Source organism: Drosophila virilis, chromosome 5 (assembly GCF_030788295.1).
Source record: "Drosophila virilis strain 15010-1051.87 chromosome 5, Dvir_AGI_RSII-ME, whole genome shotgun sequence".
Taxonomy (NCBI): domain Eukaryota; kingdom Metazoa; phylum Arthropoda; class Insecta; order Diptera; family Drosophilidae; genus Drosophila; species Drosophila virilis.
Window position 1 is genome coordinate 14681754 of NC_091547.1, and position 17174 is coordinate 14698927.

At 41.4% G+C, this 17174-nt stretch overlaps 2 protein-coding genes across 3 annotated transcripts in view; one reads left to right on the forward strand and one right to left on the reverse strand.

Annotated features, from left to right (window-relative positions):
* The first annotated feature begins 422 nt into the window (after positions 1 to 422).
* LOC6626564 (uncharacterized) overlaps positions 423 to 17174 on the forward strand; it is a 63270-nt gene continuing 46518 nt past the window's right edge. Inside the window, exons 1-2 of one of the 2 annotated variants that reach the window (XM_002049853.4) lie at positions 423 to 631; positions 2945 to 3411. In XM_002049853.4, coding sequence (XP_002049889.3) covers positions 3126 to 3411 — 286 coding nt within the window. In that variant the 5' untranslated portion in view covers positions 423 to 631; positions 2945 to 3125. The remainder of the gene's footprint in view (positions 632 to 2944; positions 3412 to 17174) is intronic. The other variant, XM_070209916.1, reaches the window with a different exon arrangement.
* Positions 5530 to 6250, reverse strand: LOC6626566 (transmembrane emp24 domain-containing protein 2). The gene has a single exon (XM_002049855.4). The coding sequence runs from the start codon at positions 6178 to 6180 to the stop codon at positions 5569 to 5571; it is 612 nt and encodes a 203-aa protein (XP_002049891.1). The 5' UTR covers positions 6181 to 6250; the 3' UTR covers positions 5530 to 5568.

The following is a 17174-nucleotide window of genomic DNA, read 5'->3' on the forward strand; positions in this document are numbered from 1 at the left end:
TCGTATCGTTCATGTGACACATTCGCCCTCGCGAGCTTTTGTTATTAGCATGAGCATGTGTACACTTGTTCCCCGTCCCAGCCTCGTTGCCAGTGAGTGCAATCTTTTATATTGAGACAACAAAAAAGGATTGTTTTGACCTGTCTAATCTATGCGAAGCCAACTGCGCGGAGCACGTGCTGCCAGCAATGGAGAACAGCTGTTGGCACGTAAACAAACGCCATATGATTGGGGCACAGTCGAAGAGCGGCAAGTTTTCTCTCGCGCTCTGGCAGAGCTTTCACGCTCTCAGATAACCTGAACCGTTTCGCTCAGCGCAGTGCATAACTTCACTTTCATTTACAGTTACAGCTACAGCTATGGCTACAGCTACGGCTATGGCTATGGCTGTGATAGCTTTCGATGTCGACGTCGCTGTTGATGTCAGTTTGCCGTGGCAAGCCAAAGCTTAAGGTCGTCGTGTTTGCCATATACGCTTCTCACACAGCCAGCTGAGTGGCCCTCGCAATTGTTGGAGCTTCGTGCAGGTCGCGACGCGCGCTCAGTTCTTGTGCAAACGGCGGCTGGACAACATTGTCCTCTACTCCGCACCCGGCTGCCGTCGTGTAAGACGCCATTGTCGTCGCATTGTGTAATAATTTGGCTCGCAATCATCTTAAATATTAAATTTAATAATAATAATATGGTATAAGGCAGCAAGCCGGAACTGAAGTGCTCTTATCGGGACTCGTGCTGGTCCCTGCCAACTAAAAATAAACGAGTGCGTACGTGCCTCGTCCATCAATCGCCAACAGGAAATCCGCCCGCACTCCCGATTTGGGTTTCACTCGACTGGATTTGTTTTATGTTGTTGCCTTTGCCATATGCACACCCGCCTTGATTTTCACTGTCGCCTTCACGTTCCACGTGGCGCTTTCGGGTCCCTTTTCTGTCGCCGCGTGCCGAGGGTCTCTTTGACTTGGGCCCCAACAAGAGTCTGGCTCTTTTGAAATATTAAGCAGCCGGCTTTGAATCCTTTTTCTTGCTCTACTTTCGACCAGGCACAGGCTAACCTGTTTGTGTAAATCTGGCAGCAAGATTAATAGAACTTACATTTAGATGGACTATTTGATCAGTAGTTAAGGTTGTTAACAGTCCAGTTGGGGCTTAAATGAAAAGGATTGGAATGTCACGAAAAAGTAAACAAATTCGGAAAAAAACTGAAACTAAATTCCCTTTGTTAGACGACAATAATATACAGTGCAAAGTGTTGGAACTTTATTGAAACTATTAAAAAGCCTAAAATTATTTGTGATTGAAATGGATAAAGTTAAATTTAAATTTAAGGCATAAAAATATAAACCATAATTATGCCAATATATATATATTTAGAAATGCTCTTCGACGAAATATTAACACCATGCAAATGTGTCGAAATGGGTATATTGGTTTTGGGCATATGTATGTACAAGGCAAAAGGCGGCATGTTCCACGCCATTAAGTATATCTGTTCTTGATCAGGACGAGCATATTCCATTCATTCCGTCTGTCTGCCCGTCTGCATGAACTTGTCGATCTGGGAAATATGAGAAACAAGAGCTACGAACTTTGAATATTAAGCATACATCTTAGCCAGCCGCAATATGCTTTTATCACTTTCGATTCGATTCGATTTCTTGCCTTGGCTTGGCTAGATATAATACGTTTGGTATGTAGGTTAAAAATATATCTCTTTTTAGATACCTGCCTAAATCTGCACAAAAATGAAAAAACAAACTTTAGAGCTAGAGACTTGTGATTTGAATGCCATGTTTATGCCCTCAACATTGGAATCATATTTTATGTACTGAATTCAAGACCTTGTGCTAAATATCTAAATATTATATTGACTGAGAAGTACAGAGGATTTCATAGTCGAGCAGCGCTCTAACTTATTATTTTTTAGGCATATATTTTAGGCATATATATTGTTTTATAAGTACTTCCAACGATATTTGCAGATTTGCAGAAATAGGACGATTCTCAAATTAGATACCTAGCGGTTGTTTACAATTAATTAACATGGCCTTGGAATATTCTTTGAATAAGTGTCTGTTCTCATTTTTGGTAGATGCTGTAAATAAATCCACTTGTGTGTGATGTAAAATAAACCATTTCATTGCGGACCATCTGTCGACTTTCTTGAGTGGCCCTTTGAGTCGCAGCAGCGGCATAAAAAAATGACAGCCATTTCTCAGCTGCCTACGGCCGGAACTTGAGCCCGCCGCATCGTTGTTCATTAGAGCGCCGACATGTCAAGGACTTTTGGCCGTTTCTAGATATTTTCCGAGCTGCATTTCCATAAAAAAAAAAATAAACAAAAATACATACGAAAGCAGCAAAAAAAAAAAAAGAAATGCAACTCCAAAAGTGAGCCCAAAAATGTGTAACACCGGGCAACGAAACGTTGCGCCTCAGAGCCTGAAAAATTGCAGCAATTAGTGTGCCTGGAGGTCAACCAACCAACCAGCCAAACGAACAGCCAGGCAGACGAACAGACGAACAGACGGACAGACCAACGAATCCAGCTAAACCAATGTCCAAGAAATATGTGACACCCATTTTTTGTGGCTTTTTTGTTCGTTGTGACAAGGTCTAAATGTTTTTTTAAAGACAAATTTCTGGCATGAATCACATTTTTTGCAACCGAAAAAAAAAAATTCTTAAACGTGGGCACTCCATTTAGAGATTAAATTTAACTCAATCGAACGTCAGCTTTAATTGTAGCATATCTTATTTGCGAGTTGGTGGACAAGGCACAATATAGTTGAACTTTGGCATGGTTACAGTTACATTATTAATTGCTGTTAAATTAATAACAAATGTTGCATAACAAATAACGCGGGGGATTATTGAATAAACTATTTGCATATTTCATATTTATTACAATGCATTCTCTTTTTCTGCACATACTATATATATTTAGCAATATCCATGGCATTTTATTACGCAAATAAATTCGAATAAATATTAACAATGAAACAATAAATGAGCGTGAGAAAGAGTGAGAGATAAAGCGAAGAAAAAATAAATAAATAATTTATCATAGTTGGAATAAAAAAAAAAAAGAAGAGAGAAGTGTAAAAAGTGTCGTGAGAAAGTGCGAAATGAGCCACAGCAAACGCGCGTGGAATCAAAAGCAGCAACAGAAACCGAATCAACAAGCGAATCACAGTTCGCGTCTGATTCACAGACGAGCCACAGGATCAACAGTCACCAGGCCGATGAGGCAGAACAATAGAGCCGGAGCCGGAGCCGGAGCCGGAGCAGCTTACAGCTGCGGATTTGGATTGTGGGCGCCGTCGCTGCTGCTGTTGTTGCTGCTGTTGCAGCTGCTGGCCGAGACGCAGTCGACGCCGTCGCCCTCGTCCATGCAGACGCCGCAGAAGAGAGGTAAGCACTTATTCTTTTTCTTGTTATTTTATTCCTGTTGCCGGCGGGAAGCATCGCAATGTCGCAGCGTTGGCCTCGTGCCTTGCTCCATTGTGGTTGGGGGAAATGGCAAATAAATGTCAAATAACAGTGGCTCCCACTCGCAACGCACACATGTTTGGCTATATTGGCCATTGTTGTGTGCTGTGTGTGTGTGTGTAGCGGGTAAATAGGCAAAAAGATGCCAGCACAAAAGCGCACCACGTTGCGTATACGCGCTGTTGCCGCTTGTCGCTGTTTGTCGTTGCCAGGGCAGCTCCGAACTGCCGCTGACATCTTGAGTTTGCCTTTGATATTAACTGTGTGTGTGTGTGTGTGTGTATGCGGAGGGTGAGCGGGTTCAGCATTTTATTAACATTGCATTGCTTCCAACTTGCTGACATAATAGAAAACTGAATGGCTTCGCATTGGAAGGGAGCCCGTGGCATCGGGCACCGGCACGAGCACAGCAAGCGATGCAATTAGGCGAACAGCGTTGAAGGATGCAGAACATAATTAAGGCCAGGCCAAGCAAATTGCATAGCATTAGATAATCGCAACGATGACGTTGTCGAAAGTGGCATCATCAAGGGAATCAGGCAGAGAGGAAGACAGGTCAAGTCAAGTAAAACAAAAAACTAAAGTTTCTATAATATGCAAGTATAGGTTATTGCCTGGAAAGGCTTAGAGTTGGATTGCAGTTTTTCTCTTCTATTTCTAAAGATCAAGAGATTTTATTCAAAGTGCGAGCGCAGCTAATATTTTGACTGTTAGTAAGTTATCAAGTCTCTAGTTAACTGGCTCGGAATGTCATTTCTTTGCTCGACAGTTTTTTTCCACGACTATTTTCGCAACATTCTTCAAAGATTTGTGTTTAGGAATATGCGAATGCAGCGGCATTAAATTGCTTAAGTCGTCAGAATCTAGAGTGCTATGCAAGTTCGTGATTGAAGTGACACCTCGTCGCTGTAGCTGCAGACGCCGCGAGTGTCCTGCCCAGCTGCGTGAGGTCCTGTGCCCGTCTTTTGTCTAGTGGACTTTATGCGCTGAGCTGGCGCCTGCAGATAGTCGCCTAGCTTGCCGTGGATTGCCACTTGTTAGCCAGGCCGCAACTGGATTCGTGAACTTTTGCTTTCATTCGACGCTGGGGAGCAATATTGTGTCCTGGCTCGTGGCCTTTTTGGTGCGCCTGGTAAACTTGCAGCTGCTTAGCTGCTCATCTTTGCACTGAACACAAGGAGCTGACTCTATGGCCGCGACTCGAGTGCTGTCAATTCGGCAGCATGCTTCATTTTATTATGCAACAAAAGTAAGAAAAAAACTCCGAAAAACTTACTGCCTTATATGGCGAAACAAAAAACTCGACGCGACATTGTCGTAAATAAGAGGCAAAAACTTTTGTTTCCATCTATTTTCCTGCATTTCCCTCCCACTCGCTGTCTATATCCCTGTTTATTCTCTGGTCTTAGAGACAATACCACCACAATACCAAAAAAAAAAACGAAAGAAACTTGTGTATGAATATGATAAGTTTGTTGCTGCTACTCGTGTTGTTATTGTCCTGGGGAGGGGCCATAAATTTGTGCTAATCCAATGTGGGCACAGTTTATAGGTGAAGCGAATGGATACTTGAGCGCCAAGTTGTAGATACTTTATCCTGTTCCTCATATGCATGAATGTCTCCAAGCCTGTGTGAAATATGTGTGTGTGTGTGTGTGGTGTCGCTTGAAAGTTTTATGGCCTGTGAAGCATGAAATGTGCAACAAATTGTGGCTCAAAGATTAACACAGAGGGGAAGGAGAGCGAGTGATGAGAGAGGTGAGGAAAGAATATATGGTTCAATGATGGGTTTAATATGGGCCAAGTCAATTGACTTGTCAGAAAGTTTTTGCCAATAAAATGGTGGCAAATCAAGAAATTAATATAAAATATCGAATAATCTTAAACAATTTCCGGCTCTACAGTCCAGTTAAATTAAGCTGAAATCAAGCTTGGGCCACATTTGAGACTTAATGAGACTGAAATAAATTTATGCTGGTGTTAAGCAAATGAATATAGAAGCGAGTCTTGTTATCAATTGGAATAAATCGAGTTATGTGCTTTGTCTGAGTCAAAGGACACTTATTTATTCACGCACAATTAAACAACACGCTTAACCTCAAAGAAACGCTTCAGATAGTAAATCTCTAAGATGGTCATGGCCAGCAGCAGCGAGGGTCCAAAAATGGACCAGGCTATAATGCGAAAATGAACATTGTCACTGATCTCCAAATGTCCTTTATAGCGCACATGCATGTACTCCTGCTCATGTTTGATGGCCAGCAGCTGGCTGGAGAGTGCGTTGACGTTTTCCTGCAGGACCGACTGCTCGACTACGTCGTCGGCGCGCTTGTGGGGATCAAAGTAGTAGTTGAGGTCCTTGACGACTATGAAGTGAAACATCAGGATCTTGGGTGTCAGAGAGGACTGTGTGTTGTCGAAGCAGAGCGTATACTGGCCATCCTTGATGGCCGCAAAGGTATATCTGCCATTGGTTTCCGCTTCCGCATGGTAAAGCCTGTCATTGTTGGGTGCTAAAATCTCCACGGCAATATCCTTGAAACCGCCCTCCATTACCTCAAAGTTGACTGTGATCTTGTCCTTCTCGTGTGCGCGGTCAAAGAAACAGACCGTCTCATGGGCATCGACCGTGATCATGAAACCGCGAGCCGCTTCAAAGAGCAATAAAAGACACATTAAAGTTGGCAACATTTTGAAAAAGGTTTTGAATTTTTATTGTTTGATTATCAGAATGACAATATTGTTCAAAGCTGATCGGATTAAATGGATTCTCAACGAGTGCTTGCCTACAAAATACATTTCTCTGCCGAAGTTGCCGAATAATTTTTTATGATATGACATTCTCGCTTACTTCAGGCAGATACTATATCACATTATTCTAGAGATATCTTCAAATATTTTCTGTTATTTGGCCAAGACAATATCGCATCCATACACTTGCCTGGGATGCGCGCCGGGATCCCTGTTGTTCTGAACATATCCTTATACCAAACAGAACAAATAGTTAATCAGACCCTTATTTGCATACATACCGCCGTTCAAACTCGCATTCGATGTAGGGTTGATATTATTTTGCCATCGATAACTGCCTGAAATTGCAGCACAATGGCAATTTAATAAGCCGACGAGCCTGGACTCATTTACTGGGCACTCGGAAGTTCGAGGGGGTTTTTGGGCACATTCGATGCTTTTCATCTCATTTATTTGGGAATTGAATCATGCACATTTATGTTTGGTTGTTTTGCTGAGGAGAACATTTTGTTGTTGGACTTCAATTAGGTACATCAAATAATTACAAAATAAATAATTGATATCTCTGCTAATTTACGCAAGCTTCAAATGTGAACTTTTGACGGGCTGTGCAATTTCGCCCACCCCCACAGCTGGCCAAGCAAATACGATTCAAATCAAATTAAGATGATAAAAGCAAATTGCAAATTGGCAGCTGTCCCTGCAACGCATTTCCCACATCAGATCTCATGGCATCCCCCCCCTATCACCGCCGCCGTCCCTTTGCACATCCATTCTTTCAATCTGCTTCCTCTGCTGTGTATTGGGTAATGCATATTTTATGTTATCGATTCCTTGGCCGGGGCGCGGCCATCAATTGTCAAAATGTCATCCATTTTTAATGGCATTGGGGCAACATTTTGAAGTGCTCTCTAAAAAGCGACCGATTTTAATTCCTTACTTCCCCCGCAGCGAAAAAGCAAACTGGGCTGAATTTTAATTGCAAAACAAATGGCAAACAAATTGCAATTTATAACTTTATGAAAAAGAAAAATAAAACAAAAAACAGATACAATAAATGTGGCAAATAAATTCGAATTGTTTTAGTTTTGGTATAAAAACCTCAAAAATATAATATTAAAATATTTTGTTGGTTCAAGTTTTAATGCCCGGCTCTTAATTCAATTAAATGTAAGTGTGAAATAGTTATTTTTTTTACGTATTTTGCTTGCGCAACTTCTTTTTTTAGTTAATTAAATTTACAAATAATTTGTGTGCTTAAAATAACATCACATTTTATTTGGGCGGTAACGATGCTTTAGAAATTATTTTGTTTTGATGTTATTTATATGAATTATGAGTCCAAGCTTTTATAGAGGATCTCTGTTAGATGAGGCCCCATCCATAACTCTACGATAAGCCTGTAATGAATGCACAAGCCTGGGTTTCGATGCATTTCTTGCACTTTTTATACTTAAATTAAGTTATATTGATTGAAATTAGTTTGTTTCATATTTTTCTCGTACGCCCATATTTAGGGATTGGTTCAATTCAAGATGCGAACGGTCTTCTTTCTTCTTGTATCTATTTAGGGGTTCGCTTCAGGGTCAATGATAAACACGAATTAAGGCTTAAACAGGTTCGGCTAAAATCTCCGTTTTAAGGGCGCAAATCTATAAAAACAAAAACCGAACATAATTACTGGTCAAACTTGATGGCAACTTTTTGTGGCACCAATCAAACTTTATGGCCTTAACTCTTACCATCGTCGACCCAATTAAGTGCCATTTACTAGAACTGGAACTACAGAATTTCTCGATGTTATTCCGTCTGAGCCATGTTGAATTTGCATATCTTAAATAAGTTGCATTCCACTTGAAGCGTTTACATTTTGCGAGAGACTGCTTCAACTCGATAGACGCTCAACTATTTCAAACAAAAGCAGAGAGTGCCGGAAATGACGTGTAGCCTGCCCGCTTTTGACTCAATATGGCGATGGTAAATGGCGTCTTCTTGCCTTCCGCTTTGCTAAACATTTTACAACTATTTGCTGGTTAGTTTTTTTTTTTTTTGTAGTTAGTTTGTTTTTATTTCGCGCTCTTTGAATATCCTTTATGATATTCAATTTCAAATTGTAATGCTTTAAGCGATTAAGTACACGCTTTACGCCACTTAACTTCATGTCTATGTGGAGGGGGCCGGGCGGCTCTTCAACACTTTTTGCCGCCGGAGTTCGCTTCGGTCGCGGTATTTGCACTACTTCAGTTACTTTGAGCCACGCGTGCTGCTCAGCCGACACTTGACTCCTTGGTCGCCCCGGCATCATCATTATCATCATCATGACATCGACGCTCTTAAGTGCTGGTTCAGGCCGAAGCTGAAGCTGAAGCTGAAACCGAGGTCGATGTCGGGACGAGACGAGATGGGTGTGTGAAATGTTTTTTGCGTGCTTAAGGACTTTTTGCGTTGTCGTCTCTTTACATCCGTTGGATATTTCATGTGCGTACAGCTTAGCGGCTGGAGTTGCCAAGTCCCAAAACTCAACTCGAGCGACAGATTTCGTTTCGTTTCGTTTCGTTTCGGTTCATATTTCTGCTACTTTTGCTGCAGCTGCTCCTGGCGGGTGGCTTTAAGCGACTTAAATTGCGTATACGCCCCGTAGTGTCTCCATCTGGGAGTAATAGCTGTCAGTGCTCACTGTAGGCTCCTATTTTGCATTTCTAGTAGGCATTCACATGACCAGAAACTTTCTGGGTACTTTCCTTTTGCTAGCTACTCAATTATTATTATTCCGCCTTGGACACGCCCCGGAGTCGGGCCCCCCCGTGCAAAGTTTCTCTTGACGACGTGCGTGGCAGTTACCTGGCCTTTCGTTCCCTTCATACTCTTGTGTTCTGTATGGGTTCTGTGGTTCTGGTTCTAGGCTTCATCAAATCATTTTTGTGGCCAATGCATTCGTGCGTGCTCTAATTTGTTTGGCTCACAGGTCCCACAAAAGTTTCTGTGTGGATATAGCGTTGATTGCTTCTCTGCAGTCCTAGTCGCATTTTAATGCCTTTTTAAAGGTGCAAATGATTTCGTTTTACTTTGCACGGCAACTTTTTGTCAGCCTTTTGACTGCCGACAAAGACTCGCATTAGCCTAATTTTTACATTGTCGCACGTGACGCCATGAACACCCTAGCGGTAAGGTGGGGAGGGGGGGGGGGGGGGGGGTGGGGGGGTGGGGGGAAGGTTGGTCTAAATGGAGGGGGAGAGGGACGAGCTGGCTGTAGCTGTATGAAAATTAAGAAATTACCATAAATGAAAAAGTTTGTGCGTCACACAGCAACAAAATGTGGCAAATAAAAATTGTGTTGCCTACTTATTTGGGCGCCATTTAAATTTATATTTGCAAGCTGAAAAAATGATTAAATTTAAATGTAGCCTGCCTAAGTAGAAAGTTTACAATATTATATTCTGAGACAATCGCATGTTCTCGCACAAAACTCCACATCATTTGAGCACTATTCCATAAATTCTTTGGCGTCAAGTTGCTTTTTTGGGCCTTTTAGGGACGACACTTAAACTCTTTTACAGCCCAGGGCAGTGTGAGAGGCAAGGACCAACATTAGCTGTAAAGTCTTGCTAATCTGCACTTGAGAAAAGCACTTGTGCATTGGCGAAGAAAGCAGAGAGAGAGAGAGAGAGAGAGGGCACGGCGAAATGAAAGCAAATCGAGAATTGAGGCAAACAAACGCTGAGAATGAGCTGTAAAAAGGCTCAAGTATTGACAATGGCAACAAGGATATCGCCGAGGCAATGGGCGTGTCGTGCATGATGTGTGTAATGGGCTAATGGGCGTGGCGGCATGTGAGGGCGACATGTGTGTACATGCGTGTGAGTGTCTGTGTGTGTGTGTGTGTGTGTGTGTGTGTGTGTGTGTGTGTGTGTGTGTGTGTGTGTGTGTGTGTGTCTGCCTGACAACAAATTGGCAAATTTTGTGTAAAGATTTATTTCAATTGAAAGTGCCCGCCATGAGCTGTCAACATGAGTTCGCTCCAAGCACCGCATAAGTCAGCTAACGAGCTTCAATGAGGCATGCCAGACATTTCCGGTACATGAATAGATAGAACCAGCCGAGAGGCAGACGGACGGTGTTGTCTGAGAGAAGCATATCAAGTGGCCTGACATTGTGCAGCATTTAAGTTATGCTCCTAAGGCAGCCAATGTAAAACATTTTGCTGTCCTGCTGCAAATTTCGTTATGTGTTGCCATAAAATTCACATTAGAATTTCCGTGCTCTTTCCTGCTACAATTTCACTTATTTGCGCACTTTCCGTGCGCTACACGAGTCTAAGAAAATTTACGAATGTTGCCAAATTCAATTTTGCCCGCTTGTTGCCTGCTTTTCCTAGTTCACGTCAATATGGGCCATATTTTCGCGACCTCTCTCCCCATCTGCCTTCCCCTCTCCACATATACCCCGCTCATTTGGCAAGGCTCTTTAATTGGCAGTTTTCCTGAACAGTTGCTGGCTTCCTTTGGCTGGCCTTGCGGCACAATTAGACGGAAGTTCTAGCGTTTGCGGCTTTCCAGCTCACACACACAAGCCCACACTGAGCTTAAATTTTAAATTTGCAAGTTTTTTCAGCATGCGACTATTGACTGAATTTAAATGATGCATAAAGTGCCTAATGAGCCGCTAAATGGGCGGTGGGCCTATCAATAACCTAGGTAATGCACACCTGTATGTCTTTGAAATGTCAAATATGATGCGTGTTGTGTTTCGATTGTGTGCATATGGAATTTCTGCTAGATAGTTTTTTTTTATAACATTTTAATGAGCTACCGAATAAACATTTAAGGCTTTAATTGTAAACTACGACTTCTAAACTTTATCAAGTAATATATAATATATTTATAAATCGTATATATATATATAAAATAATTAAGAAAATCAATCAAATTACTATTACATAAAATATCATTGATGATATATAATTATTAATTTTTTTTTTAAATGTTTGGCTAAGCTGTGGGATAGTTATAGGCTACCCCTCCACATCCATTAACACAAGCTAATTATTTTATTCAAACAATAGTTGTTTTATTGAATATACAAATAATAAATTATTTAAGCGAGTGGATGCTGATGGACAGAGAGCTCAAGCTGGAATGTGTTGTACATGCTTTTATTGATGTTGTGAACTTTAAAATTATTGTAAGCTAATTTATCAAAGACGCAAAACTTAAATGTATGAATTTCTGTGATGCCAGTTTTGCCACAAAGGTATTTGAAATTATTTATCTATTAACTTATATATCTTATAGCCATTTTAGCTTGTGCTGTTTATCTTGAAGCCAGGTTAATTGTTAATAAGCTCAATTTAGAGAAGTGTAGAGTAAAATTAAATAAATCAATTGTTTTACTGTGCATTTAAATTTGAGTTCAGAATGTAGCTACAATGACTGTGAAACAGTTACATTATCTGTAATTAGCTTCCACCTGTGACACAACTGCCTCATCCTTGGGCTCATTTAGTCAGTCGATGCTTATCACGAGGCATTTTCGCCACAGCTCTGTGCCGAGAATGTTTCGCAATTTCACGCTGGTGCATTTGTCAGTCTCATGGAAATCAGGCGCAAATAAATCAAATGGCAAATTCAATGATAATCACTTTGCATGCAAATTCAATTAACAAAATGTGCTTGCCAACAACAAGAGGCAGCAGCTCAAGAAATCAGAAAATTTAATTTTAAGCGTAGAGAGGCGAACAAATTTAAGCAGCTTGGGCTCCACAGTTGAAATTAAGTTTTATTTTCGACGTCTCTTCTCGGCTCAACTGTGGGCGAGTGGAAAAGCTGGTCACACGTAGCACAGAATTGTAAGCGTCTGAGTAATCTACAGGAACTCTCACACACACACATACGCACACGCATACAGCACACCACCGACATTTGCGTGAGCCACGAAAAATTTAATTTTCTCACATTACTTGTGCATACTTGCAAAGGCCTCAGGCAACTAACCCAAGCTCATACCCAAGCCTGACACAGCCCCCTCCTGCCCCGGCAGGCAGAAGACAGCCTGCCGAGTGTGTCTGTGTGTGTGCGTGTGTTTGTGAGTTCTCAAACCACTTTTACCCCCAACCCTGGATAAAGTGTTTAATGTATATGTAATATTGAAACAATGTGAAAATTGCGCATACGCACTGTTGTCCCACTTCACGCCCAACACTTTTTACCCTTGCACAGTGCAGAGCACACACTTTGGTTTTACTTTATTTGATAAGCAAGTCATTTGCATATGGCAAGTTGACAACCCTACCGCAGCAGGGTATATGCCAAGGGGTCATGGATGAAATCAGCGTCGTGTCAAATATGTTGCCAGTTTGCACTGACAGCAAACTGCCAAAAACAGCTGGAAGCAGCAGGTACAGTCACGCCTGAGTCAGCTCCGGCTGGGAAGTGCTCTTCTCAGCGATTCTCATTGAATTATTGAGGCCATAGTTCGTTTTAATAAATTGGATTTTCGCCCCTGGCGTTTCAAAAAATAAAAAGTAATGTTCCATTTAAATGAAAACTTAAAACCAGTAAAATATATACATGTGCTTTTTTTGCGAGTCTCAAACAACAATTGCGAAACAGTTGCCATTCAAGATGTTTACTTTATGGCCGCAAGCCTTAAGCAAACCATCGCTTGCCATATGTTTATGAACGCCTGGCAATTGGCCGGACGGAGGCCCATAATTTCCAACAATTTGTTTGGCTGCAGCCGGCGAGAATAGTGTGCCTTCGCCTTCATTTGCCGGGGTGTATAAAATTACAATAAATCCTTGCATTTTAGCTGCAAATAAACAAAGATTTGCAGCACCCTACGAAACAGGGCGCTAAAACAAAACAGCTGCCTGGCCAAAGTGCATGCAAAGTAGCATTTTAAGTTGAGAACAAAACGGAGGAGGAGCAACAACACAGAATCAGCCAAGAAGGATCGGGCCAAGGAGGTTGCGGAAACAGGGAGTAAGAGAAACGAATCCTTGTTGCTCGTTTCGTTTGCAAGGCTTGCTGTTAAATCAACATGTAAGCATTTAATGCGGCGCCCCAAAGCTGAAAAAGCGTAAAATTCCCCAAATGACCATAAATTTTAGTGTTTGCCATTGTTGTTGTTGTTGTTGTTGTTGTTGTTGTTATTTTTGCCTTATTTTTACATATTTCTCCCAGGCAGAAGCAAGCGTGGAAAACTTCAACAAGCACTTGAAAAAATAAATGGCATTTCGGGTTATGTGCAATAATAAAATGGAAATTGTGCAAATATATGATCCTACCCGTTTGTGTGCGCGTGTGTGTGTTGTGCGAGTGCGGATGTAGAAATAGCTTGCTTGCTAACTGAACTGAGCCGGTTAGAAGCCAACTGGCCTGATATAATGGCCCATCATGAAGTTCTTTCAGCAGCTTTGGGGGTCATGAACTGTTGACAGAGACTGTTTAGACAAGGCGCTTGGCATACCATATCTGATGCATCTGACTCCCCAGATCGAATTTTATCAGCATCTATTTATGGCTGCTGCCTATTGAAATGCTTTGACAGGAGATAGAGTTATGCGGAAATATTAATTCAATGTTGCCATTCAAGGATTCTGTTTGCAGAACTTAATCAAAAGTTGTTTAATCCACCTAAAACTTGGTTCATAATACGTGATATTCCCAGATACGAATCGAAACACAATTTGTAATACGTGGAAAGTATTGCAAAAACTTTGATATCCCAGCCTTAGTTAACTTTCAAGACTCAAGCTTAATCGACTCTTAGCAATGAGTGTGTTCAACTATTCGATTTAATGGTTTGCTTTTATTGTTCTGCGACAGCTCAAAGTTCGAGAATTCTCAGCTTGGCTGCATTTCGCAGAAACGAAAATCGACGCAGCAGCCAAAAGGAAATTGCGCTTTTACAGCTTTTACTCGGGAGCCTTGTTGTGTGCACTGATGTTGATTTTTAGAAGGGAATTTTGCTTTTAAAGGAAAATACTATGCAGCTTAGAAAAAAGCGAGGGGGCCACCAGCGAGCAGCGTGTAGAATACCGCCACGTTTCTCTCTCTCTCCCTCTATGTCTGTTTGTGTCTCTGTTTCCTTTTCTCGCACATAATGCTAAGTGTGTGTGTGTGTGTGTGTGTGTTGAGTGTGTTTAGTTGCGCGTATGCAGCTATTTTTTGTAGCTAAAAAGCGAACGAATAACAACACTCGAACACACACACACACACTGACATACACACACATATAAAGTGAATATAGACTAAAGGGGCGACTTTTGGGATTCCCCTTTCCATGCATTTCGAGTGCCCGGCGGCGGTCAAAGTAAAAGCGGCAAGCTGAAGCTCTGGCTTTGGCTTTTGCTCTCAACTATTTTTTTATTTGTTGTGTGTGTGAGTGGGTGTGTGCTTGTGTGTATTGGCGGGCGTATGTGTGACATGTCAAAGTAAAAGTTTTCTGCGCTCCTTTGGGCACTGGCTGTAATCTCGTCCCGCTGTTTTGCATTTCGCCTGCCGCTTGCTGCCATTGAATGTCAGCGCAGTCGCTTCTGATTTTTAGTTTCAGCTGCTGCCCCAGGGCCCGGTTTGCAGTCTGCTTGCCGCCACGCTCCCCCGTCTATCCCATATTGTGCTCGGCAGTCCCGAATGTGCGCCACTATTTTTTGTTTAACAACAAATTAAAACGTGCAATGCAAAAGATACTTTTTCACTGAGTCTCCCGAGCATACTGAGGCGAATCTATGAGATAAATGCGCATAAAGCAAGACTTTTTAGGCACTCGTTATTTGCGGTCACTTTAACCAGTTGCTTGTCGTGGTTTGGACTGCATGTGAATGTTGCTCATAAATAACTTTTTTACTTTTTTTTTTTAATATGCCATTTTATCAAATGAATTGTTATACCCTTGCGGAGGGTATTATATATGAAACATTTTATCAACATCGGAATACATTGAAAAGTATTCTGTTTTCATCATTTTCGAGCTGCTTTACTCTCACATATTATATTTTCGGCGTGCCATAAATATCCTTTATAATTGAATTAGCTTTTTTTAATAACTGTCAATATATTTACTAACAATAGTAAGACATTGGCTCAGACAGTTTTGACATGTTATTATTTTTGGGCAAGCAAAATATTATTTCAAGCGTCCTTTGTGATATTCATTAAAAATAAAATCATATAGATGCGACAGCCTGAACAAAAAAAGAAAGACATTCACATTCTTTAAATATGTAGATGCAACATAATTGTGGCCGATTTCATTCTGAGTTCAAAACTTGCTAAGAACTATTGAATGCATCATAATTTTGAGATACATTAGGTATATTTCTCACAGAAAATACAAATTTTGTGTAGTATTAATGTAGGTAAATGCGAAGAACTATTAGAATAATTGGAAAATTGTTTAGCTTTTATAACAAACACACACATGGACATCTAGTTTGAAACTCAACTGACAGCAATTTTCTGCACCTGGCTATGTGAAAACTTTAAGCAAATTATGACGTTTATTAAAAAGCCTTAAATGTTGTCTGTCTGACTGTGTGTGTGTGTGTGTGTGTGGGTGGACACGTCTCAGATTGAGGCACATGCAAAACTTTAATGGCACACACACATGCCATGCCCCCAAAAATGGCGTTGTCCATGGGAAAAGTTTTTGAAAAACTTGAAGTAATTTGCACAGTAATTGGGTATTAACCTAGCAGAACAAGCCAAATAAATGGACAGAGTTTAAGGCACGTTTCCACCCGCACGCAACTCAGAGACTATCCTTTCGAAAGTGCCGCCCATTTTTCATGCAGCACGTGAGCATCCAGCTGAAGCCGAGCAGGCTGCTCTCTTCTGCTCTTCTGGCTTCCGGGCACCGTCTGTGTGTCTGCTGTCTGCGGTCAGTTTTGATGGATTCGTTTATGGCCTGGAGTCAGCTCGGACAGCTCTTATTCAAAACTCACTCACTCAACGCAACGCAACGCAACGCAAACTCAGCTCGTGCCCAGTTGTTTATCCATTTTACATTTCACATTTTCCATTTGCCATTTGCCATTTTACATTTTCAGTTTCAGTTTCAATTCCGTTGACCGGCGGCGCTTTTTTCACCACCATTTTGCGCCGCATCGGCCTTTATTTGATATTAAATATTAACAAAATGGCCTCAATGTGCAGCGCGGCGTGTGAGTGAGTGTAAACTTTGCGCTTTATCCTTAAACATACTTGCACACACAGACACATACAGATGCATATATGAGGCACACATGTGTTTCGTTTATAAATTTATATAGAAACAAAGTTACGTCTGACGTCGCTGTTTGCTCAGCAAATTCTGCTTCCCCCCATTTCCCGTTGATGTTGTTGTTGTTTATTTGCCCCGTTGACGCATTGCTGCTGTTGCCTTTCTATTTGTTGCTGTTGTTTTCATTATTGTAGCTGCTGCACGCGATGTTGTGTAACTTGTTATACCCTACTTCCCAAAAAACGACTTTAACAGGGTATAACAAGCCCCTGAAAGGTGTAACTCTTTAAATGAAAATGGGCAACAAGATCAAGATCGGACATTATTAAGAAAGATATGCCAACGATCTACGGTCTAAATTGCTCTCATTGGGATCGTATGTACTTGAGCTTCTGATTACAGGGTATTCAAAAAGCTGCGCATTTCCGAAGTCTTGTCTATGTTTTATAGCAGCTTTTACTTTGCCTGTGCCACCTCCATTGCTGGTAATGAAAGAATTGACGGCCAGGTGTTACTTTACTTTACATAGCTTCATCAGTCTACAAATATATCTCCATGACTACAGAACTTAAATATATTTGGTGTTTAGCGGACATAATATTGGATGGCTGCTATGCTAGACTCTTTTGTAAGACTTCATGGGTCCTGAAATCGACAGTTCTTTCAGGGGCCACTTTGCCGCTCTCCCTCCGTTGGAGTCAAGTGAATAGAAT